Source organism: Gopherus flavomarginatus, chromosome 7 (genome assembly GCF_025201925.1).
Source record: "Gopherus flavomarginatus isolate rGopFla2 chromosome 7, rGopFla2.mat.asm, whole genome shotgun sequence".
Taxonomy (NCBI): domain Eukaryota; kingdom Metazoa; phylum Chordata; order Testudines; family Testudinidae; genus Gopherus; species Gopherus flavomarginatus.
The window spans coordinates 109,265,570-109,291,804 of record NC_066623.1 but is presented as its reverse complement, the minus strand read 5'-3'; the positions used below and the strand labels follow the sequence as shown (position 1 = coordinate 109,291,804).

The 26,235-nt window shown below is 49.3% G+C and overlaps 1 protein-coding gene across 5 annotated transcripts in view; it reads left to right on the top strand.

The window, feature by feature from the left end:
• The first annotated feature begins 13,814 nt into the window (after nucleotides 1-13,814).
• The window catches only part of SLC5A9 (solute carrier family 5 member 9), a 43,949-nt gene continuing 31,528 nt past the window's right edge, over nucleotides 13,815-26,235 (top strand). For 3 of the 5 annotated variants that reach the window (XM_050961706.1, XM_050961702.1, XM_050961705.1), the window contains exons 1-4: nucleotides 13,816-13,880; nucleotides 19,059-19,148; nucleotides 19,987-20,186; nucleotides 21,645-21,716. In XM_050961706.1, coding sequence (XP_050817663.1) covers nucleotides 20,058-20,186; nucleotides 21,645-21,716 — 201 coding nt within the window. In that variant the 5' untranslated portion in view covers nucleotides 13,816-13,880; nucleotides 19,059-19,148; nucleotides 19,987-20,057. Of the gene's footprint in view, nucleotides 13,881-18,908; nucleotides 18,955-19,058; nucleotides 19,149-19,986; nucleotides 20,187-21,644; nucleotides 21,717-26,235 lie in introns of those variants that run through there. The other 2 variants (XM_050961704.1, XM_050961703.1) reach the window with 2 other exon arrangements.

Here is a 26,235-nt window from a genome sequence, read left to right as displayed (position 1 = left end):
CACTAGAAAAAGGGTTCCAGCACCACTGCTCTAGTCCTCTTGGGAATTTGAGTCCTGCAGGGTTTAGCCAACTATCTAATCACACAAACCCCTTTCCCTGCTCCCTCTGTCACTTGTTCTCCCCCACCTTCACTGGGTGGGGGTTGGAGTGCAGGAGGGAGATGCTTACCTTGGGCAGTGGCACAGCACAGCTAAGGCTGGTTCCCTTCTTTTCTCTGGCCCTGTGCCACTCCTGGAAGCAACCCACATGTTGCTCCCCACCAGAAGAGGGGGTGTTGCGTGCTTCCTCCTCCCACAGGCACTGCCCCTTCAGCTCCCATTGGCCAGAAACTGTGCCCAATGGGAGCTGTGGAGTTGGCATTGGGGGCAATACATGGAGATCCCCTTCTGCCCCCAGGAGTGGCATGGGGCCATGGCAGGCAGGGAGTTAGGACCTTTGGTGGCCTAAAATCTCCTGGGTTCGCTTCAGTAACCTCCAGGAGATAGGACCTGATTCCCAGCAAAACTGGGAGGGTGGGCAACCTTATATGGGGGAATCTGATTGACTGCCTTCTTCATGTGCCTGTCCTCTGGGCTGCTGCAGGAGGCAGGCAGAGCTCTCTCCCCCATCCTGTAGGGGCCAGAGGACTTTGTGGGGTTAGAATAGGGGGGCGAGGGAGCAGAAAGAACCCAGCAACTCAAGATCAGTCTGCTCCCTGCTCCTCCCCTCCCCCTGCAGCCCCATACCTGGTAGCGGGAGGGCGGGGACAAATCCCTGCACATATTCCACACACACACACACACACACCCCTGTCTTGGAAGACTGAGAACAGGACCCCCTGGCAACTGCTCCTCCTCCAGGCCTGGGAGTGAGAGCATGAAGACATTTGGAGCTACAGAAGAAGGAGGAGGAGGAAAGACTCAACCCCACAGTATCATCTTTTGTAACCATCTCATGATTTGGGGGATCACTTTTGAACTTTGGGGGAGGTTGGCCAAATTGAAATCTCCACAAGGATTTGCTCACTGAGCTCCTCTTGCATGGTACCAACCAGTCACGGCTGCACCGAGGCCCCCTGAGGGGGTGAGGGAGGGCATATAGACAAGACAATCCAGCCTGGGGCTGACTGGCTTCCACAGGGACTGGAGAGGGGATAATGCTCGTAGTGCAGCACTGGCCCTGAGAGGGTTAAAACCAGCCTAGGGAGTCTGAGTGGCAGGCAGCCAAAGGAAGGGACACAGGGGAAACCGCCAATTAGGCGTCAGCTACAGATAATTAGGGCGGTGGCTGGAGCAGCCAATCAGGGCCCAGTCAGCCCATATAAAAGGAAGCTGCAGACCAGAGTGAGTGAGTCTATTGCAGGGAGCCCTATGGAGAAGACTAGTGTCCTAAAGGGCCCCTGGTGGGTTGCCAGGACTTACTGGAAGAGGGCAGGCCTGGGCCCCTCCCCACCCAGCTACTGAAGGAATGGCCCAGCTGGGGACTGCCAAGCTGCTGTGAGGAGTGGCTGGACTCTTGTTGGAGAAGAGCCCTGGAATTGGGGGGAAACCAGATGGTGACACAGCCAGAAGGCTGTGCCATGAAGCAGATGCTGAGAGAAAGGAGCCGTAACAGGCCTGCAGGCAGAGGCAAGGATGGGAGAGCTACCACCACCCAAGGGTGTACCCACTGGGACTGAGCTAATTCCTGAAATGCCCAGCAGGAGGTGCCAGTGTGGTGAGTGGCTCCGTGACACCCATCTAACCCCAACGCCATCTATTCCTGCCTCTAAGAGTCAATGCGCCCCTGTGGCCCAGCCAGACAAGTTCTCCCATGCAAACCCAAGCAGGGGCATCCATAGATAGAAGGGTTCCCTTCCCACTCCGCTTTGATCCAGGTCAGAATTTATACTGGAATACAAGACAGGCGGATGGGGGAACAAAACTGGCATTTCTACTTTGCATTTATTGAAGAGGAACTTAATGAGCCAATACTGCCATCTGCTGTCAAGTGTGGAGAGCAGGATTATTTCACTGACAGGTTTTGGGGCAGGGTGCATTCATATTTTGTCATATTCACATTCTGGCCACACACAAATCAGTTGGACACGGGTCAGCAAAACACTCAGGATCTGGGTTCCAGGACCCTGCTGGGGAGGAGGTCCAAGCCCAAGTCCCACTGTGACTTGGGTCCAAGCCCTGTCATTTTGCAGAGTGGATGCAGCTCGAGCTCCAGTCCCACATCAGGAGGTGTGTGTCGTGCAGTGTGGACACGTTAGCACGGTTGTGAGACCCGGCTCCAGCAACTGTAAACCAAGGCTTGCAATGCAGTGTGGACGCTCAAGTGTGGGCTTAGAAACACTGAGTCCACAAGCCCAGGTTCCACAGAGCTGGGTTTACAGTGCAGGATAGACATACGCTCCTAATTCAACCTAGAAATTAACCATGTGATTTGCCGAAGGAATCTAGATCATAATGGCAAGGGAGATTCCTGAAAAAGTCGAACAATTCTTAAGGAAGAAAACAATTCCCAATCCTGTAAAGCTCATGCTTCACTCTGAACACCTGAACAACTGCAATGACATCAAGGGGACCAATCGCATGTTTATAGTTGGCACACACTTAATAGGATTGCTGGACTGGGGCCAGCGATAGAGAATGCAACTCCACTGGTCCCCTTAAAAATATGTTACTTGTCTTTCCAGACAGCTTAGATCTGAAAAGAAGTTAGAAACAAGTAAAATTGATATTAATATTGGTAGTATTTCTCCAGTGTTTTGTATTCAATTGTGCTTAGCTTTAAACTTTCACTCCTATGATCCTCCAAAGAGACCCTAAAACAAATACTAAAATATACTGCACAGCTGGCCCCAAACAGCACTTTGATCTGTGATCTTGCTGCAGTGATGTTCAGCTGGCTCTGGGTGAATTTCTCCAGTCTCCTATGATATTGTGCCTTGGATAGGGAAAGAAAAACCCAGGCCCTGCAAGGGGTGGCACTGGGGTTCATTGGGTGGCATTTTTCTCAAAGCCCTTGTATACTAGTACCATCATGGGTTTCCACAAGTTCTGTAGCTCTGTGAGCCAGCCATCAGGGTGGAGGGAGAAGACAAATTTATGTAACACATGCGAAACAGTGGGCTACATTAGCACAGCGTTTGGGGGTGTTGTGTTGTAAGACGTGCCATCTTTCAGACAAGCTCTGAAACTGAGCTCTGACCACTTGTGCTCATCAAAGTGTTAGTGTTGCATTTAGAAATTTATCACACAACTCGTGGTATTCAGTGTTTTTTCTTAATGCCTCAGCTCCTGGAATCAGGTGATTATGTGAGCTGCTCAGCTTGCATGAAAAAGAAAAGTAAATTTCTAGCCCTCGTGGTTATGGAGAACAGCTTAAAAATGTGCCCTGCAGGCCCACTAAAGGCACAGAAATCAGAAGGCAAATAAAAAGACTCATCTTGCTATCTATCAGTATTTTCTTGGAGCCTGACCTGTGATTTTTTTTGAATGCTTGGGTTGGCATATTGGAGCTCCCATGACACTTTCCCCAAGAGTAGAGTCATGGCCAAATCCCAGTTTGGATGATCCGACTCTATCTATTTAAAATCCTCCCTGGACTTTCCATTGAATATGGAATTCTTGACCGCTGTTGTAAATTTCTTCAATGATGCTGTGCACTAGGCCAGAGCTTCTGCAGCCTACCCTAGATAGTTTTATACTTGAGTGGTGGAGCATCGTTGTGTATCAACTTTGAAAAGCAGTTTGACATATTCCTCTGGATTCAGGCTCTCTTTAGGAGTATTTATTATTATTACGATCGCAGTGCTGATTAGCATTCGGGGCTATTACTGGAGAATGCCAGAGAATTTTTTCCCAGGATTTAAACTCAGCCACGAGGCCGTTTTTCTACAGAAATAGCACCCTGGAGGGAGCTGTCATTTCTGGATGCTGATTAGCTTTTGCAAGGTTACAGCGAGCAAGACTGATTACCCTGTAGTGAGCTTGAGTTCATTCACCTAATCAGGCCAGCCCAGCGGGCGGGTGGTGGGGAGGGGGAGAGAATGTAACCCTACCTCACAGTTTGACAACTTGGACTATTCCAGAGTTTTTCTCACACCCACAAGCTGTAACAATTCATTATGTTTGATTTTCATTCTTCCAGCACCAGCCTTGGCTGGTCCTTCATTCACAGCTTGTTCTAGTGACATGCAATTACTCCCAGGACTCTCTTGGCTTCAGCAGCCTCTGAGAGTCTTTGAATTTATGTATGCACCTATTTTATTTACCAATTAATCCTAAGAAATTAAGGCTCCTTCAAAAGATCTCATGTTAAGTACACAAAGCCAAGCTAAGAAAGCAGAGTGTCTGATCTGCCCTGCCCACTTCACAGATTGTTTGAGTTGGGGATGGGCAGACCAGACTTACTGAAGGCCGAGGCTAGAAATAAAGCAATAATCTTGTAGTTAAGGAACTCACCTTAAGAGATGTGGATTCCATTCCCTGCTCTGCTACCGCCTTCCTGTGTGGCTATGGGCACGTCACTTGAGCTCTTTGTTATGATGGAAGTTGGGTGAAATCAATTGCAAGCTGGTGAGTGTAACAGCCAAACTTCATTTAGGATAAATGTAAGAAGCAATGACGTTCCTTGATGGAATAGATAACTGAAACAATAGGAGACACCTCCTTCACCCCTAACTCCCCCCAAAAAATAACCCATAGGCCACATACAAGGCTAGAGTCAGAGTTCCTCCAGCATGTGGTCTGAGAGGTTTTCCTTGGGATCTGAATGTAAACATGGGGGCTGGGTATTGTTTGGTGGAACTGTGGTGGGAGGGAAGGGCAGGGGCACATAAAATAGGTGGTAAGGAAGCCCCAGAAAAGCACTTGCAATGTGACCTTGAGAAAAATCTAATAGAGAGCTTTGGGGCAGATTGCTGGCCAGAAAGAGGCTTTGAAGAGAGGAACGGTCTCTTGCTGTGTTCAGGAAAACAGCATTTTGTACATTCTTTGTAAATAGGATTGCAGCAAAGAAATACCTGACTCCATCGTCAATTTCTGTCTAACAGGAACAACGTCCAACCCTCCATATACTGACTAACTTCTTGAGCCAAAAGGTGGAACACCTTTCTTGATACCCCATTTATAAAATCAGGATCATAACCTTTCCTTTTTCTTGTCTATTTAGATTGTAAGCTACTTGGAGCAGGGACTGTATCTCAGTACATGCTTGTACAGTGCCTGATACAAGGAGGCCCTGACCTTGGCTGGGGCCCCAGGTGCTACTGTGATTTCCTCACAAGTGTGGCCGGGGCTGGAGTCAGTCCGGCCATGCACCAAGACGCTTGAGTCCTCTTGCAAATGTCACCTCTGCCCCGGGGGGAAAAAACACTCTCATTGGCTGCCTTCTGCCATCTATCTAAAAGTCCAAGGGGAATTTTAGATAGATGAACAAGAGAGTGTTGCTTTGCTCACAGTTCCAAGCCTCTTTCCAGCCAGCACTCTGACCAAAAGCTCTCAGTTGCTCATCTCCTGGGGACGGACAGCCAGTCAGGACTGCTGCAGGAAGCAGGTAGAGCCCTGTCCTCAGGAGCCAGGGGTGAGGAGAGAGCAGAAAGTGCCCCACAGCTCAAGATGGCTCCCCTTTCCTCCAGGGAGCAATAGGGTGGCTTTTCTGCTCCTGCCTCCACCCTCCTGCAGCACCTGACCTGGGAAGGGAGGGAGTAGGGAGATGAATCCCTGCAGCTGCCCCTCCCTCCCCCCCCCCCCCGCTCTGTGTGTGTGTGAAGAAATCCAGGAGGAGCAACTGTAGGGCTGGGGTAGGGAGCAGAACTGATGTGGAGGCTGGGAGGAGTGCGTAATTAATTGCTGGCCGGGGGGAGAGGTGGTTGTGGGGCTGGGGGACACACACAGAGAGTTAGTTAATTAAAGTGTTGGGCTCTGGGGAGAAGCTGGAAGCTCAGCACCATTAGGCAGCTAGTGGGAGCTTTTGGTCTGGGAGCCAGAACTGCTGTATTCAATGCAGTCAGGAGGGTGGCCAATACGAATTCTCTTTCACACACAGACACACTGTGTTGGGGGCAGGGGGTGTTGAAAAATCAAAAGTCAGCCTCAAAACACAACCTCATCTTTTCAAAATCACAAGGGGTGGGAGGGTTTGGAGACAATCTCATGATGTTTGAACTTTGGGGGTTGGCCACCCGGAATACAGCTGATAAGCCTGATCCCAAAGGTATCGGCAACCACCAGGAAGTTCAGTTTAAACCAATTTTATCTGTTGCATGAACCCTGCTCTTCTCCCTCCCTCCCCTCGCCCCAGCTCTGTAGAACTGGGACTGAAAGTAGAGTGACCAGACAGCAAGTATGAAAAATCAGGACAGGGTGGGGGGTAATAGGAGCCTATGTAAGAAAAAGACCCAAAAATCGGGACTGTCCCTATAAAATCAAGACATCTGTGTCACCCTAACTGAAAGTTTCTGCGGGCTCACAAGGGGAACGCCGTTGACCAGATCAGATATTCTCTCCAGTAGAGGGCAGTGGTGCCCAGGCACGCTGCCGGCTAACACCTTGTTAACATCTTTATGTAGGCACTCCAGACACTTGAAGGATATGTTTCTGAGCTGCAAAGCAAAGAGCTGGCCCCAGTAATGGTTGCACGCTACGGGATGCTGCTAATGTGTCATCAGTGGAGACTGAAGTGTCCTTCAGAACAGATGCCGCTCGGTGCGCCTTGTCACAGGTGACTGGGGTGCTGCTTGACTTAAGCCTGCCTGTGGGGTTGAGAAATGTTCATTTAGCATTCACAGCCTGCCTGCAAGTCTCTCTCCCTAATTAAGGGTGACGTAGGAAACAACACGAAGCGCGCAGCCCTTTCAGTCTGATCAGCGCCAGGTTGGGGCCCCAGGTGCTACTGTGATTTCCTCACAAGTGTGGCCAGGGCTGGAGTCAGTCCGGCCATGCACCAAGATGCTTGAGTCCTCTTGCAAATGTCACCTCTGCCCTGGGGGGAAAAAACACTCTCATTGGCTGCCTTCTGCCATCTATCTAAAAGTCCAAGGGGAATTTTAGATAGATGAGCAAGAGAGTGTTGCTTTGCTCACAGTTCCAAGCCTCTTTCCAGCCAGCACTCTGACCAAAAGCTCTCACTTGCTCATGTCCTGGGGAAGGACAGCCAGTCAGGACTGCTGCAGGAAGCAGATAGAACCCTGTCCTCAGGAGCCAGGGATGAGGAGAGAGCAGAAAGTGCCCCACAGCTCACAGAGGAATGTGACGGAAGCAGAGATTTCGGGATCGGGCTGTCAAGAATCATTCCGCTAAGCACAAAGCGGAAGAGTAAGACCTGTCAGAGGGGATGATTAGCCAAGCCCAGCCATGCTGCTGGAGTGAAAAAAGTGCTGACATGCATTCCCCACCCACCCACCCCTTTTCCTAATGGGGGTTGTTCCTAAGCCGTCCCTCAGCTGAAACCCATTTCATCCTCCCACTTCTAGGCACGTGCCCTATGGTGAATCATGGCTTTTGGATGCAGAGGCCCCAGGCACCCTGCTACTGACCCACCCGGAAGCATAGTAGTGCCTGAGCATGTGGGGCCCCATACCCAGGGGTTTACATTGCGATGTGGATTCCACCAACTTGAGATGTACTAGGTAGGAGGAGAATAGATTAGGTATTCAGTTGTCAGGCAATCAGTCATCTTTGGCTGGACATTTATTCACTTGCAGTAATATAAAGCAGAGCAGCTTTGCTGCTTCTCATTAGCATCTCTCTGGATAGTGATCCAGCCGGGATCCCTGGGAACACCAGTGTCTCTTGTTTGTTCCCCACACGTTCCTGTCACAGTTCACTCTAGCCTGCCTTTCCCACTCCCTGGCTTTGTTTATCATTATTTAACATTGATATTGTGATAGTGCCTAAAGGCCACAGCAGCCGGGATGGATTGAGCCAGGAGCTCACTACAGGCTGACTGGCTCTTTAAGGGGAGAAGGGTCCAGCCCCACCTGTAACACACTTAGTTCATCTGCCCCGGTGGAGAAAATGATCCAAATCACATGAGAGATGTGCAGCTAAACCAGGCCTTTCCTGGTGGAGAGAAGGCAGAAGGGGAGACTCCAAGTTCAAAGCCCTTGGAGTTGGTGCTTGGTAGTGTGGAAGAAGAGAAAGAACTGACAGGGATTTGTAGGGGATCTTAATGCATGACAGTCTCTGTTAGCAAGAGTTAGGCTAACTGTAACCCTAATAACGCGAGATTTGTAGAAGCGAGGATTGTGTGAGGCAAGTGGAAAAGAACTGTGTGAGAAGTTTTTTTGACCTTGTGTAGATAATGTGTAGATAATACGAAATGTAGACTGGAGTCTCTTAAGTGAGAAAAACAAGATATCAGGATGACCTATGTATAAACAAAATGCAGCCGTTGTTTATTATTGTCTGTAACAAAAGTATAAATGCTGCTGTAATTGTTTACCTGTTGAGAGACCTGTCTGGGACTGGGGCTACCCTGTGTCCTAGGGCACTCCCTCCCTCAATTGCAATTTCTTGAGAAATAATAAAGTATCTGACTCTGCTGCACCCAAACAAAAAGTGAGAACTGAGTTTTTCTCCGACAGTAGAGAGCAGGGAGAGGCGAAAAGGGAGCCCGGGGATGGGGAAAGCTGAGCACTGAGGGTGGGCTGAACAGAAGACAGACTAAGAGGGAAGGGCAGGAGTGGAAGACTCTGTGTTTGTTTTAGCCTTGGATGCTCTGGAAAGAGTGGGCTTTTTTTAATGAATGATTTAGCTGGAGGGCCATGTCACTGCAGCAGGCAAGCCAGGCTGGCAGGTCAGGAGATCTGACCTGAATGAGGAGAGACAGAGGCAGCCGCTAGGTAGGCAGTGCTGGACAGGGACAGGGTAGGCAGTGCTGTGCAAGCCTATCGTTACCCCTTTTGATCTGAGTGGCTAGTCAGGGCCCTGGGGATTTTCCAGTTGGGAGTAGAAACTGACAGTGGACTCTATAGTTTCTCTGAGGCAGCCTTCTTTATTTACAAGGAATGTATGAAGTCCTGTCTCTGCGAACGCAGGGCCGAGCATCTTGGCTTATAGCCCCAAGCTGCTTCAGCCAGCACCAGACCCAGCTGCCTTCTCCCTAGCTTCTTCCAGGATCATGCAGTCTAAAAGACAAGGTGGGAAGACACAATCAAGTGGGCCGGGGCAGAGTTGACACGATGAGACAACAAATACGTTAACATGTGCACATTTTTTAGTCAGCCTGTTGTAGTGACGCTAGCCATCCATCTTGTCTTAACTCAGGCCCTGATCCTGAATGAGCTCCACACTGATTGACCCCTGCATTCCCATAGGACCCTGTAGACTGCGGTGGGGTTCCTCCCACAGAGATGGCAGGATTGGGACAACCGGTTATAAGCTCTTCAGGGCAAGGATGGTCTCTGATTGTGTTTGTGCCCAGGACAATGAGGCACCTGAGTGGATTCTCTGGAAAACGAAAAGTAAGTTTCAACCAGTATTGAACAGTCTGACTAAAGATGTGTCCCAGCTGAGTTTTTCAACTTTCACTTTGTTCTTGGTACATGCGATCTCATAATCTCTCTAGTTCCACAGTCATCCATAGTCTTCCAGGAAAAAACAGGATCTGAAATTCGAATGTTTAACACAAGCAGTCTTTTTAATTAATCCCGCCCCCCCAAAGATCTTCTTTCTATATCACAAAAAAGAGCTACAAATGCATTGTTTTTTCTTTATAGATTTCCCATCTAGGAAAAACCAGCAAGGAGGTTGTGTAGTGGCTAGTTCTTCTGTTTGCCTTGTGACTTCTTGACATTGTGTAACCCATCTCTCGGTGCTGGCTCAGTTCCTGTATGATGTGTATACAGGAGAGAGATTCCTTGCAGTCTTTGGACAGTTCTAAAGTTTCTGTCACCTGCACTCATTTCATGGTGTTGCTGGTAGTTGACCCTTCCTGGTGTGCTAAAGAAAAAAGCTATTTTAGCGGTGCCTCCAGTGAGACAAGGGGATAATCACACTGAGGCTGTGGGCACCGGACAGGAACTCAGAAATCATTCAAACTCACCCATGCAAACAAATTAAAACAAGAACTATAAACTCCTTGTAAAGATTTGACCACAGACACCTAGACAATCAGTAAAAATACCCACTGGTTAAAATGATTAGAAATATTCATATTGCTTTTGAACGACTAAAGGATATGCTGGCAAGTGTACCAGGTCATGTGACACCCCCCGGATGTTCCTAAACAAAAGTGTCTCCCCTCATCAGCAGCAAAGAATCCTGTGGCACTTTATAGACTAACAGACATTTTGGAGCATGAGCTTTCGTGGGTGAATACCCACTTCGTCGGATGCATGTAGTGGAAATTTCCAGGAGCAGGTATATATAGTTAGAAACTGGTTTTGTAATTGGCAAGCCACTCACAGTCTTTGTTAAATTTCCAGGGGCAGGTATATATCCCCTCATCAGTTCTGTCTGCCCCTAATGTCTCAGGTATCCAGGTGGTGCGCACGGAGAGACGTTGCTGGCCTGTAAGGAAATGCTGTTAAAAACACACTTTGTTATACTGGGAATTTGCAAGCAGGTCCCCCCTGGGGATTGCTGGAGCAGGACTAACCATTTGCCCGCTTCTGGGACGATGCTGACTGTGAAACCCTGACCGTGTCCTTCCCCCTTCATCTGTCAGCAGTAATGGGGAATGCTGCATGGGGAATGAGGCAGAGTAGAATCCAGTTTAGTCACCTGTAGCTGGGTTGGCTCAGCAGGGCTTTGTTTGTGTCACTAAGTGAGCAGATGGGAGTGGAAGTCACATGTTTGAGCCAGATTTCATTCTCTGTTACACCAACCTAGAGTGACTCAGTTGACATCCACAGTACCAATTACATGACAATCAATGCACAGGGACTTCATGGAGGCAATGATCTTGGTAGTTACGTGGAGTCAGTCCAGGAAAACACCACTGCACTCAGCATGCTGAATTCTAGTCTCATGCCGAGTTTATGCCAGTGCACTCCTGTTGGCTTGATGGAGTTAGACCTGATTTACGGTGGTGCAAAGAAGACTAGAATCAACCCCGACCAAGTTACTTCATATTTACGCTGATGCACAATAACTGAGATCAGAATGAGGCTTGCAGAGAGCAGAAAGAGGACGTTTTAATTGCATTCACTTCTCTGACATCAATGGAGCTATGACAAATTACCCCAGCTCAGGTTCTGACCAAAAGTATCTAGTGGCATTTAGTTCCTCTCTGAGTTTTTTTGGCCGTGGATAGCATTTTGCTAGTGACCATGATGATCTCCTGCAGGAAACATGCTGACCTTGCACTGCATGTGCCAGATGGACGTCTGCGGACACGCACAGGATGGGCCTGGAAAGATTGTCTTGCGTGCTGACTGTGCTGGCATTGCCTCTGACAATTAGCATGCCCTGAAGGGAGAGAGAGATTCTGGATGTCTTACAGGCACTTTACAGCCAGAAACATGATGCCCAAAGTTTGGGAGACACGCTGTGTTTCCAGGAATAATACCCTGGCAGGCACTTTCTGATTTCAATACCGGGCCATCCTGTACAGTGAGACTCTGGAGAAAACTTTGGCTCCTCTATGTAATGAGGGGAAACTAAGTGCTAATGGTGCTGCAGCCTTAATACCGTGAAGCTTGATTGCTGTAATGCTCTCTCAGCTGGAGCTCACAGCTGGGACTCTCCTTGGCTTGAGCTACCATGACCAGGAATCACCCCACTCCCCCCATTTGATGCTGACTGCTGAGAAGGAGATGGATTGACTTAGAGCTGGCCCTGTTTCTTTTCATGGCCTTTCCTGGTGTAGGAAGGACCTGCTAGGGCACGTCCACCCAGCCCACAGCAGCGAGTGTCTCAGTCCAGTTTGACAGGCTGGGGCTCGCACTAGTGCTCTAAAAAGAGCTGTGTAAAAAGACCATGCTTTGAAGTTGTGACTCGGAGTGGGGCTCGGCTGTCTGTAGCCTAGTGGGAGCGGTGGGCTTCAGAGCCCGAGCTGCAACCTCAAAGCACTGTCTACACAGCTATTTTTAGAGCACCAGCAGGAGCCCCACAATCCCAAGGCTGTTGACCCAGGCTGGGAAACTTTCTGCCACAGGCTGTGTAGCTGTACCCCTACAGCCTTGGCTCGATGGCCCAAGCACCACCTGCTATTTAAGGATCCTCATGTAAACCCTCTAGGATGGAAGGCGGGTTTTCGTTCTGCTCTCTGATGACCACCTCAAGAGGGGCTGTGAGACAACCATCCATCCGCTGGATCATGGTGTATGCGCAAGAGGTGTAGCCAGTCATGTGATGAATCCACGTGTGACTGACAAGCCGAATTCAAGAGCAACACTGCTTGTTACAAGTTTCCCAGATCCATGTATTGTCTGAGTTGTCCAAGATTACAGCACGCGGCTTTTTTCTTTCTCGCTTGGCTTCCATCCTCCCGGTTGACCAGGATTCAGTGTGCTCCTCACAGCTTTCTACATTGGCTTCGTATCATTTTTACACACATCGTGATACCGCCATTAAGGGTGACCCCACTTTCTAGAGCTGTCACGAACCTCACTGTACAAAATATTCGTAGGGATACAGCCTCCTTCCATTCTTCTGGCGTGACCAAGGGTCTCATCCTGCTAAATTACTATCCACTAAGACTGAGCTAAATCAGGGCCAGATGCTAAACTCAGCTGCACTGATGTCATTTCAGTTGGATCGCTAGGGATGGAAACTAAATTTACACCAGATCGGAATTTGATTTTACTCAAGCTAAGCTCCCAATGAGCAAAAGACTAAGAAAAAATGAAGGGTCAGATGAACTGCCCAACACTCCAAAAGAAAAAAAACAAAGGAAAGAATTAATAATAATGTCTTAGGTAAAAGGTTAGACGTGCGTTTGTCCTGTTGGATTGTCCTGGCTATGCTGTCATTTGTAGATATATTAGTTCTCAATACATTTATAAAGCCACTAATTATCACTGGAGCTATTTGCTGACGGTTCTGAAGTAGCTCCATAAGGAAGAGAAAGCCCATGTGTTTGTTAGCCTATGGAAAATAATTGCCGGTCACTTAACCAAACTTCCTTTGCCCCGAAACATTTGCTCTTTAGCACTTTTTTAGCTGCACTTCTTGAAATGCCACTTGCAATTTCCATACCCTCAAAGGTCTCTTTCTCTGCTGCCGTGACGTGAGCTGAAAACTATTCTCCTCAAGAGGAGACAAATGTCCTGCCAGTTTTGCTGCTGTGAAAGGAGAGCAAATAATATTAAACATAGTTGTATTGGTTTAGCAAGACCTCACGGGGCAGATCCCCACTGAAGTCAGTAGAGTTGGGCTGATTTCACCACTCCCGTGCCAGCCCTGTAACATTTGTGGCAATGTCTCACACCGTCGCACTAGGTGATGGTAGTTACATTACCCCCTCGCATGCTAGCTCTGTTAAACTTTTACTGTTTCCGGTGCCTGTGGCATTAACACGGATCACCATTCTCAGCCTCTGTTGATGCGGGGTGGGGCCCATGCCTTTGCTCAGGTAATTGACTCAGATGGTAATTTAATGTCAAGGCGAGCCAGGGAACGTGAGATAAATACTACCGCTGGGAAAGCCAACCTGTCAGACATCCCAGGTTAAGGTTCGCTGCTCAGTGTGTGCACAATAAGCCGTCTTTCTGGATGGGTGGCTTGGAATGGATTGGCAAGGTGGATGTAAGCACTCAGAGCCAAAGCAAATGTGGAGCAAAACAAGTTCATGTCACACGCCCGGTGCTGGAGGAGGAGGGAAACTGGATTGCCTCATGGGCGTGCCACTGTTTTGCCGTGCCTCCCTCAGGGCACTCCACCTCTGTATCAGGAACCGAAAGGAAACTGAGGTTACGGGAATACACAGTCCCAGAAGGAAACTCACAGGAGACTGGCGCAAGGTATTGTACACTTTTGAGGCATATTAACAATTCCTCTCTGGCTCAGGAAGGAACTTTGTGCACCACAATGCTACTGTCTTTGCACCTTGTGCTCCCCTGTTAACTAGGGTGACAGACAGCAAATGTGAAAAATCGGGACAGGGGTAGGGTAATAGGAGCCCATATAAGAAGAAGACCCAAAAATCAGGACTGTCCCTATAAAATCGGGACATCTGGTCACCCTGCCTGTTAACAGTGTAGGGTAACAGACAGGCCAATGTAAATCACTGTAGCAATGCTGATGTCAACTGAGAGCTGCCAGTTTTCACCAGCGGAGGGTCTCAGCCCTGCATATGTAGTTGAAAGTCATTATACTTCAGTGGGTTGGAATCTTTTGTAGCCTCTTTTGGATAATGGATTTGGTTGACGGTTTGTTTGGTTTTTGTTTTGTTTTGGTTTTTTGGGGGTGGGGGGCCTTTTCCTAGGAAGCCTTATACAAATGAGGCTTATTGGGGAAAAGTAATTGATTAGCGGCCTGCATTTCCAAGAAAACTATCCTCAAAGCTCTAAGGGATCTTGAGATGTTAGCATATTGGCACAGAGTGGGGTAGCTGTGAGTCAGCCCATGGTGTAATGGGGATTGGGGATGAGAGGGGAGACAGAGCAAAGATCTGAAGAACTAAAGTGCTGCCAAAAATGGCTCCTTGTAGGGAGGAGAAGAGCAGGCAAGCTCTGCCTTGGCACGGCTCAGCTTCCCGGCAAGAAACACTTCCTTGAAACAAGCAACGGACCCATTTGCAATCAGATGAAATGCATTTCAAATAGCAACCAGACATTTCAGTGGAAGAGCATAGATGCCAAGAGTGTGTTCTCATTCTTCGGGGAGGGATCCTTCCAGAGCTGAGGGTCCCTGCAGGGGGTTAGCAAGCCTGGCCTTGCATCCCATTCCTTGAGCCAGCAGACTGCCATTTGTAATGTTCGGCTTGGGAAAAGCGTGCCTTGCTCTAGAGCTTTGGGGGGGGTGTGAGTGGGCTACCCTTAGAGAGGGGTCACACCTGTAATGGAGCAACAGAAGAACCTTTCTTTTTAGGAAAGGGCTGATCCTGAGAGATGCTGAGCAGCTGGGCCCCACTCTGGGCCAATTCCTGACGTCTGTTGATTTGAGGGAGACTCTTGTTTTTATTTTGTGGTTTCTGTAGTGCCTTGCAACCCTGCTCATGTGCTAGGCACTGTAGGTACAGAATTTAATTCAATGGAAGCTGCAGCTGCTTGGCATATCTCCAGATTAGGCGCTGATGCACAGCATAAGATAAATGGACCCAAATCTCATGCACAAGCGTGTACTACAGTTACTTGCCGGAGCCAGGAAGGAAATCCACCCACTTGGTTGATTGTCTAGCGTTGCCCAGTTAGCAAAGTGCATTCTGGAGCTGGAATGCTGTGTATTCAATGGGTATTGGGGCCAGGATACTGGCTGTCAGTGGCCTGCTTGGCCATAGCAGAGTCTGTGTGCCTGAAGACTACAGGCACCGTCCAGCCCTGGTATCCTCAGGCACAACTGTGCCAAAGCCAATTGAATGGTACCCGCTTATGTCCAGGCTGAATTTTGCCCTATGTGCTGAGAGGCTGGTTCTTTGGCGTTTAGAATTGCCCAGAGTGCCGGGATCGTTGTTACCTGGGGACTCTGAGACAGGTTTTCTAATGAGCGTGTGCACATGCGTGTGTGTGTGAATGTGCCTGGCAAGCGTGTGCCCACTGCACAATGTGTAGACTCAAGCAGGGGCTCTGTATTCAGGTGTGCACAAAAGTGTGCAGGCTCTATTGAGAATCCAAGCCTCTGTAGCAGTCTCTCTAGAGTCCATGGCAGAGCCGAACCCAGGGACTTCAGCACAAGACTCTTCTGTCTGCCATAAGGGAGCAGCTGCACGGTCAGGAATTCTTCAACAAACATCTGTTAGTCAGAAAAGGGGCAATTTGTCGGAACAGAATCTTTTCCTCAGCAAGGGTCAGCTTTGACCACTTCCCCAGTCTGATTTTTTTTTCAAGTTTCAAAATTGTTTTAAAACATCCCCCTTTGAAACCAAAAATTTCATTTTCAGGATCCAAAATGAGGTGTTTTTTTGTCACAGTGAAATTTAATTTATAGTAAAAAAAAATGGGAAAGGCTGAAATGGGAATTAAACACTTGGATTGAGATTTTGCAGGTTTTTGTTTTGGGATGGGAAACACTTTGAAATCTTGAAAATCCTCATGGGACAGGAACAGCATCTCCCCCTGCACTCTCCGTTACTGGGCCAGAGCAGTAGACCCTTCTCATTCTATGCAGGCAAACCCCTTGCTGGGGTAGGGTAAGTTACAGGTCATCTTTTCTGCTAGGAGGGAAGCTTCCAAATCTGGAATAGTAACCAACTGGACCTTTTATTATTAAAACCTGCTGGGGACTGAGCTCCTGAAAACAAAGGTTGAGTTTCTTTTGGCTACAACCCCGCATTAGCATGTGAGCTCTGGCAACACACCTGACCCAGCACACTGCCATTTTATCCAAATCCCCCTGACCAGTCACAATCCAGACATGGGTTAGGTGGTATCCGTGTTACGTGACTTTGGAAGGAGGAGAAGTAGCCACTGGAGACTGGACTGACAGAGGAGTTTGGAGATCTTTGAACACTGGCATTTCGGTCATGGAGCTAATTGGAGGTGCCGGTGTTCAAGCCGGGGTGCACTGCTCCAGTGCCGCTCCTTTCTGACGTAGATGCAGCCTCTATACACTGTGGGTTAGTCCAGTGATGAGCTGCCAAAATCTTAACAATCGGTTCCCTATAAAAAGTTCTGATTTAAGGGGAGGGAGAGGTCGGGGTGGGGAGATACATACCTGTCGGGCCAGGGGGCCCTGCAGGATCTGGGGCAAATTGCCCCACTTGCCCCCCCAGCAACCCTAGAACTTACAGCCCCCTCCCCCCTTACCTTGCCAGCAGCTCAAAGCAGCAGAATGACTCAGGAGCTCAGCTGAGCTGCCCAGCTGCTGGCCATGCTGCGGCTCTTCAGGGTGGGGGAAGCAGGGGAGGGCCCAGGGGAGACATTCTCATGGGGCCAGGGGCCCCTGCAGGGCCCGGGCCAATTGCCCCATTTGCCCCCTCCCCTCCCTTCTGGCCAGCCCTGGAGCTTGCAGCAGGACTCCCACACACACACCCTGCCGGGCCTCTCAAAAAGCGGCAGCAGGACGACTCCAGAGCTCAGCCGAGCTGCCCAGCTGATGCTGGCGGCTGGCCACGCTGCAGCTGGGGGGAAGCGGATGAAGGGCTGGGGGAGCCTTAGCCTCCCCAGCTGGGAATCCTGGGAGCAACAGGATGGTCTGGCCCACGGACTGGAGTTCTTTGCCCACCCACTGACCCTTTAACAACCGGTTCTCCACGGAGGTCTAATTTTAGCAACTGGTTCTTGGGAACCTGTGGGAACTGGCTCCAGCTCGCCACTGGGTTAGTCCAGGCATAGCTACAGTGATGCAACCTCCCCTGCTCACCCTCTGCAGACAAGACCTTATTCTTAGCCAGTGAGGTGCTTGGGAAGAGATTTTGTTGCATTTTGAATCACCGCAGTGAAAATCTTCTGTGCAAATGTAACCCACACTCGAGTGCATTTTACCTGGTGGCCCCTCTGTGCCTCATTTGCAGAGTTTTTACTGCCCTCCTTTGAGCGGCTTGGCTCTTTAGCTCAAGCTGTAACAGCTCACACTGACGCTCAGGAGGTCCCTGGCTCGCTCCATGATGTGTCAGCCAGGAAAGTGGCCCGGCTGTCTCACCATCCCATGATGGCCTGGAGACTTCCCCATTGTGTAAAATCAAGCCAACATCTATGATAATGTGAGAGAGACCCAACCAGCAATTTACTCCCATATCTTTATGGTCTCATACTCTGGGAACTCCCAGCCCTCTTCGCTTCCTCCCTCCACTTCGAACCAACAGCACTGGGCAGCTCTTAAAGGGCTTCAGCTACATTCCTTATTTCTCCCTCCATGCCTACAGCTGGTGAAACTGAGGCAACCCATTTATGTGTCTCCCCCTTTGTCAGTGGCACAGCTGTTAGGAATCAGGACTGCTGAGGGCTGGTTTCCTGCTCTAGCCACTAGCCCTGCTCCCTCCCTTCATTCTCCTTGTATTGTTTGAGCAGCAGGCAGGCTGCAGCAGATGTTCCAGGGCAGTTCCAGAAGCTGGAGGATCCCAGCTGCTCTTTGAATGTGTTGGATTCCTTTAGTTCCTTTCTCCAGCAAAGATGGCTACCCTGAAGACAATGGGAGCAGGAACCAGGTCCTGCTTGGCTTGAGATTGACAGGATACAGGGCTGCACACCCATAAATGCAGAAGTCCCGCATGCCAGTCAGGGTCCTGAGCTGCACCAGGTGGCCAGTGGCACTGACAGGATGTAGTGAAGGAACTGGAGATACCAGCTTGCCACACCTTAGAGCAATTACAGCTCCCTGACAAACCCAGGGTGATCTATGCCTGCTCCCCCTACCAACGCCCAGAGACAGCTGCTTTCCCAGGTTCATTCCCCAGATCTTTGCAAGTCAGGCGAGTTAACTCCGACAGTGCCAAATATGTATGTGACAGGCTCCCTAGATAAGGCAATACAAATGCTACTCCCTCTGCCTTGCTAGCCGCATTTAATTTAATTGATGGGAATGGAATTTAGAAGCTCATATTGAGTGGTCCAGGGTCGCTATGTGCTGTTTGATTTGATGTCAGGTAGCAGAATACAATAATAATTAAGAACTTATATTTATATATATATATGTATAGCAATTTTCCTTCTGAAAGATCAGGAAGCACCTTGCAAACTGTACAGAAATCATTTGAATAATAAAGCGTCATAATAATACTTTTCCCGCTGTCGAAATGCAGCTAGTTCTGGCGTGGAACGCTGCAGCTTTTGGCAAAACATGAAAACAGCACACAGCAGTTTAAGGCAGGAAAGAAGGCTGAATCCCAAACCTAATTTGTACTGCAAGGGGGAAGCAGGGAAAAGTAAACATGCAAATTGGCCAGGACATATGGCCCTGCTGTGGAGAACAGTGCCAGAGGATCTTTAATGACTGCAGGTAGTTAAGCCCTCAGGTTTGTGTCTCATTAACTTGGGTGAATTTGCCAACAAGACTCTTTGCTTATAAAGGGCCTGAAAGAAATTTGTTTATCTAAATAACAGGTGCTGGTCTCTCATTCAATTCTACTTTCTGTTCTCTTCGTGCACCAGGTGGCACTGTGCCATGTATGAATACGTGCTGGCGGCACTCAGGTACGTTTTTGTTTCACCTTCCAGTTATTTTAAAAAAGAAGTTGATGGGGTTTGTGGGTTTTTGTTTTTTTTTTAATGCTAAATGTAGATCCTGGACCATATGTCACTGTGTTGCCACCCAGGAGCCTCCCAATGTAAGCTCCTCCCTGCCAGAGCTCTCTCCCCGACCCCCCTGTCCCAGCCTTGAGCCCCCTCCCACATCCAAATTCCCTCCCAGAGCCTGCACCCCACATCCCTCCTGCACCCCAATCCCCTGCCGCATCCCGGGACCCCCTCCCACACCCAAATTCTCTCCCAGAGCCTGCACCCCCGCAAACAACCGCAGCATGTTTGGGTTTGTGTGATTAGACAATTGGCAACCCTAGTCAGAACAGGCCCTGTACAATTTATTCTTTGTATTGTGATGGCACCTCAGAGTGCAGAAAGTTGGTCCCTGCCCCAATCTAAGTATGTTGTGGGAAGATCTAGTCCCATCATGTTGTAGGTTCAATTATATTTCCTCAGCCCATATTCTAACAGTAATTCCTGTTTGGTACCCATCAAAATAAATGTGATGTCCTAAGCCCATTTATTTGTTAATTTGAGGTTTTTAAAGTCCCTTTAATCCTGATTCCCTGAACTCATTTATGTGAGCCACCTTCCAAACCCTGTGAGGGTTTGCCCATCCTTAGCCTGGCAGATTACGAGGCAGGGCTGAGATGACTGACTCAGTACAGGACGCCTATGCGTGCTGCAGACGGGGATCCATTAATTGCCAGTGTGCCAACAGTGTTATCTGCCACCCTGTGTTTCTCAATTTCCCCCACTGACACTCTCCTAACCCTGTTAATTATTAAAGGAGAATAATGAAGGTAAACGTGCATCAAAGTACAGTGTGAGAGAGAGACAATCAGCAGTTCATTTGCGGCCATGAGCCAGCCCACCCCGGCCACCACAGAGCCACCTGGCCAGCCTGGACGGAGGAACTTTGCCTTCGAGGTTGTGGACATCGTGGTTGTCATTGTTTATTTTGTCTTCGTCCTTGCCGTTGGGATATGGGTGAGTCCAGGAGATCAATGATTTGCTTCCATTAGGGGGCAGAAGACAGGCAGGGTGTGTAAGCAGCTATGGGTGCAAAAATATCTGCTTATAATCAGCCTGCTTTTTGATTTGTACATAGCACTTATGCAGGGCCAGACAGTAGCAGGCCTTGACTGGTATGCTAGGGGATTGAGAGTAGGAACATTTTCCCCCACACTCCCATGCAGCCCCGATTCCATTCCTTGCAATGCCCTGAACAGCACAGAGGGAAGGGTAGTGCCACCAGAATTGCTAAGTATCCCATAATGCACTGGGGAGAAGGGGTGAGGCTCCCTGTGAAATGGCTGCAGAAAGGCAAGCTGGGAGACTTTCTTGGCCTAAGAGGGCGGATGAAGAGAAAAGGACAGAATTGGGCATTGGAAAATTTGGAAAGACAATTATTATTTGATCCCTATTTCCTGTGACCCAGCCTATTTGGAAGAGTGGCGTAGCGGCCTGGCTGGGAAGTTGTTTTGTTCTCCTAACATGTGCACTCACTGGGAGGTTGTTAAATGGATTCAGAAGCCCCATCACCCAGTCAGAGGGCAGCTTCTATCGAAGCCAGGCAGCCAACATACATAGGAATGGGGAGAAGGAAAATGGAAGAGCTAGGCCATCACTCCGCACCCCCAGTCTCCAGTGCCCCATGCATCTGCTGCACCATGGACCAAAGCTTTTGACTCCTCCAAGCAGCAGGACTGCTCCGTATTCTGGGTACCAAGATGCAGATGAGAGTGCTGCACAAATCAGAACGGAGCAACAACTCACAGCTGGTTGGTAACTTCTGGGTACAATGTCCTGACAAACTGAGGGGTTTTCCGACTTGCAAAGTAACAACCAGGCCCCCAGATCAGAAACCAGAGAGGCTTGTTAGCTCAGCATAGTGTTAATAATGAGCTAACAAGAAACACTCCCCTTTTCACTGGCCAGAAGCGTTGGCTGGGAACATGCAGGGAACAAGCTGTGTGTTTCTCTCATGCAATGGGAAACTCAGGAAGGATTCGTCCTCCTAAGGCTCTGTTCCACTCATAGTTCCCCCTAGAATGGGGCAACTCTTCACTGCCCCAGTGCAATCCCATGTGCACACTGTGGTACGCAGTCTGGAGTCTCTGACAAGATGGGCACTTTGACATCCCTGGAATGGATGGGCTACAGCCCGAGGTTTCACCCCGCTGGACTTGCTGGAGCACGGTGCATTATTTCCCTGTTTTAACTATTGTCGCTGCACCTTGAGCATCTGCAAAATGGTTTATTGAATCCTCCAGAAAGCATTGGATGACCTGGATGCGGGGAGTTAGCCAAGTCTAGCAGCAGCTGGGAGGGCAGAACTGGGATGACTCCCAGCATGTTGCTGGCAGGATGACTGGAGAGCGGGGCCGGTGTGATGGGCGGGAACCCGTGGGGGGAAAGCACTTAATGTGTTTTTCTGTTTTTCAGTCATCCATACGGGCAAGCCGGGGGACAGTTGGAGGGTATTTCCTGGCTGGACGGTCCATGACATGGTTGCCAGTGAGTCTGATGCTTCCACTTGTTACTTAAAAATTGGGTTTCAAGCAAATCCAGGTACCTAATTGAAAGGTCTGGGGACAGGCACAGCAAGGCGGTACCCACTCCACTCAACTCTAGCCAGGAGCCTGAGTCCTGAGCTACAGAGACCCCTACCTGGAGGAGACGGACAGTTCAGTCTCCCTGGTCTTTTCAGTTCTTAGCTTTTTTGCTCAGGTCAGAGGCAATGGGTTACCTGGTGCTGTGGCTTCTATGGTGCAGCCTCACCTGCCCATTCAGAGCTGGATTTAGATCCTCCCTCTGTTCCCAACTCATTTCACATACCGCTTCAGAACAGCCATGGGAGCATTAAATGACTCAAGTCTGCACAATGCCGTAAAAATCAGGTAGAGACGACAAAGAAAACGATTGTATGGCAGAGCCCTTTGCCTCTACCCTCTCCGGGTGGGGGAAAGTCTACACTATTGACTGTGTGAGGACTAAAACTCGGCTCCAAACCCAAAAATATAAATCTTCAAAATGATTCATGAGAAAAGAATAAAGCTCTTAAAGGGCACGCTTTCGTGGGAGCGAAAGTCACACCTAAAGATGTTTTAAAAGAATAAAGGTGTCACAGGAATAAGTAGCCTTTTCATCCAATTGCAAAATATACAGCCATCTCTCTCTCCAGTGAGTTGCTGGTAACAGAATACAGTTTTCAACCAAAAACTTCTTTCTCTGTCTACACAGTGCCCATAAATCCTCTAGGCTAAGTTTTCAACCTCTTCTGTTGGAGAGGCGCACATATATATAACAGCTGTTATTGCTTTAATGTGCTTTGTGCTCCAATTTCTCCCAGGTGACATTTAGGGAAAAGCATAGGGAGTGTTTCTGTAACTACAGCGTGGAAGGTTTAAAAGATGTTGAAAGGAAACTGGCTTTTCCCAGGATCCCTACTCTTATTATTTTTCATTGCGTCTGGTGGCTGAGCTACTCCAGGAGGTAATATGGCCGAGTGGTTAGAACACATGATTGGGTGCTACGTTCCAGTCTTGGTTCTCCTACTGATTCACTATCTGGCAAGTTGCTTAGGTCAAAAGCAGCCTCTGAGTTTGCCTGCTTCTGTTTTCTGGGCCCAACTTGAGATACTTTGGGCTTGATTCTCAGAGGCGCTGAGCCCCACTTGAGTCTAGTTATGACTGTTTTAGCACTGACGCCTGAGGAAACATATGATGCAATATGGGAGGAGGTCTGCTCTGCTGCTGAAGGTGCCATCGTCGGATCACTTGTGATAACTGAAGTAGCCTGGCACTCTTTGCAGGAGTTGGGAGGTTAATCCCAGCGTCCCAGCTAAATTCCAGTTTGGGTGGCAACATTCTGGCAACTTCATAATTTCAGCATCGAGCTATAACACCCTAACAGGTTTGGTCATGAGAGAGGGTCTCTAAGGCAGGCCTCTCATGTGATACCACAGCAGCTGAGGCGCCAATAGCTCCTCCAGTTTAACCAAAAGGGTTGGCCAAACAGCACTGCCAGCTAATGACCCCCCCAACTTTGGAACTAATCTCCCCTCCTGATCTGACAGAGCCCCATATATGTGTACAGTATTTCCATCCCATAGCCAACAGCCTGAAGGTGGAAGAAAAATGGCAAACAACCGAAGAGGGCTCCTGAATCCAGATTAAGGCATTTAAATCAACGTGGCCGACCTTTTTCAGAGACTTAGAGGCCCTGAAGTTTCCATTGATTGAGGTCCCTTCCAACTCTGTGATATTCCATGATTCTGTGACTGAGGTGAGAGCTTCAGGTACCCTGCAGGTCACGTCTCATTTATTTAGATGTCTAAATATGCTCTTAGGAGCCTGATGGTAGGCAGCGAGATTTGAAGATTTTGGCCTATAGCTTTTGTTCCCTTTCACCAATATAAATCAGGAGTAACCAACTCCTCTGAAGTCTGGAGTCCTCTCTGTGTAAAAACCACGCTCCGTGAAGACAGTCAGGCCTACAGAACCTGCCTTTCCTCTATCACTGATTCTCGTCCCCTGCCCCCTGGCATATCTCCATTGAGTTTGATGAAGTTACTCATGATTTTACATTAGTGTGTAACACAGGGCATGATCTCTCTCCCACTGAAGTTTTTCTCCATTGACTTTAATGGGAGCTGGAGTGGGGTCTGAGGATAAACCAGAGATGAGCAAACTACAGCCCACCGGCCACATCTGCCCCTCCAGCCAATTTAATCTGGCCCTTGAGTTCCCGCTGGGGAGCAGGGTCTGGGTTTTGCTTCACTTCAGCCAGGAGCAGGGTCAGGGGCTGCTCCGCACACGCAAGCCGCAGGTCCTGGAAGCAGCGGCATGTCCCCCCTCCAGCTTCTAGGTTTAGAGGCAGCCAGGGGGCTCCACACATTGCCCCCGCCCCAAGCGCTGTCCCCGCAGCTCCCATTGGCCAGGAACTGGGCCAATGGGAGCTGCAGGGGTGGCACCTGTGGACAGGACAGCATGCAGAACTGCTTGAGTGCGCCTCCGCATAGGAGCTGGAGGGGGGACATGCTGCTGCTTCTTGGAACTGATTAAGTGCTGCCCAGAGCCTGCACCCCGACCCCTGCCATGCCCCCAACCCCTGCCCCAGCCCTGATCCCCCTCCTGTGCCCTGAATTCGTCAGTCCCAGCCTGGAGCACCTTCCTGCACCCCAAACCCTTCATCCCGAGCCCCATTAAAGAGCCTGCACCCCCAGCCAGAGCCCTCTCCTGCACCCTGAACTCATCATTTCTGGCCTAACCCCAGAGCCCACACTCCCAGCCAGAGCCCTCACCTCCTACCCCAGCCCTGATTTACCTCCTGCCCTCTGAATCCCTTGGTCCCAGCCTGGAGCACCCTCCTACACCCCCGATCCCTCATCCCCAGCCCCACCTCAGAGCCTGCACCTCCAGCCAGAGCCCTCACCCCCTCCTGCACCCTAACCCCAATTTCGTGAACATTCATGGCCTGCCATACAACTTCCATACCCAGATATGGCCCTCGGGCCCAAAAAGTTTGCCCACCCCTGGGATAAGCCATAGACCCTGTGACAGACCCAGGTCAGTGGCATACAGGAGTCTGGTAGAGGGCAAATATACTGGTCACTGGATGAGTAGTTTTCTGTTCCCTGAGTGACCAGAGCAGGGGCTGCACTAGAGTAATCAGGAACCTGCTAGAACCAATTAAGGCAGACAGGCTGATTAGATCACCTGCAGCCAATCAAGGCAGGCTAATCAGGGCCCTTGGGTTTAAAAAGGAGCTCACTCCAGTCAGATGAGGGGGAGCAAGAGGAGAGGAAGTGTGTGTGAGGAGCTGGGAGCAAGAGGTGCAAGGAGCTGAGAGTGAGAGGCTGTGCTGCTGGAGGACTACGGAGTACAAGCGTTATCAGACACCAGGAGGAAGGTCCTGTGGTGAGGATAAAGAAGGTGTTTGGAGGAGGCCATGGGGAAGTAGCCCAGGGAGGTGTAGCTGTCACACAGCTGTTACAGGAGGCACTATAGACAGCTACAATCCACAGGGCCCTGGGCTGGAACCTGGAGCAGAAAGCGGGCCCGGGTTCCCCCCAAACCTCCCAACTCCTGATCAGACACAGGAGGAGTTGATCCAGACTGTGGGGAAGATCACTGAGGTAAGCGAATCTGCCAATAAGCGCAGGACCCACCAAGGTAGAAGAGGAACTTTTTCACAACCCGTAGAGTAAATACAGTGGTGACAGGGGCCAAATGAGCACCCTCCCCATGGTCTCATGATGGGCTGTGGAACTGCAGACAACTATTTCCATTGCTTCAAGGTTACTTTTCTTGGCACATCTGTGTCCTCCTGTGCGTTGGACACAGGCACTACCAGAATAAATAATAAGGCCACTGTCTCACTGCTCTACACCTTCTGCATTTCTTACATCTGTGTCCGATGCAGTCAGATGTGTGTCTTAGAGAAGGTATTTACATTTCTTGGGAATCAATATATTTACTCAAGATATGATTTCACATTACCGCAGTCAGCCTTTTAATCAGTAGTTTACTGTATGGAGAAATAGAGCTGGGTAGCAGTGTTAATTCTGACCACAGCTTCCAGCTTCATGCAATATTAATATTTTCACTTTCTCAGAAGGTGAGAAGCAGGTCAAACTCCATTACTCTTTGCTCAGAGCTCAGCAGTGGCACATTAGGAATCTGCTCTTCAGACAAGGACAAGGTGTGGTTGGAAAGCGAACTTTCCGTAGGAGGGAAGCCAAAGCATTGATAACACACGGCTAGATTTATCCCTGGTGTATATCCATTGATGTTAGTGGCCACCTGGGATGAATTTGGCCTGTGTAGAGGTGTGGCAAATCTTTGTCCAAACGGAGAGTGATACATAAAGCCAGAGGTGCTTTATCCTGTGGGAAGAGCAGTGTACCTTGCTTTCATCTAGTTAAGGGATCACTGGACCATGCTAGGGGCAGTGTTAAAATTAACCCAAAGTGTTAGCATTTTCCAGACTGCAGCAGTTTTCCATCCGTATGTGTTTGAACTCACATTTCTGC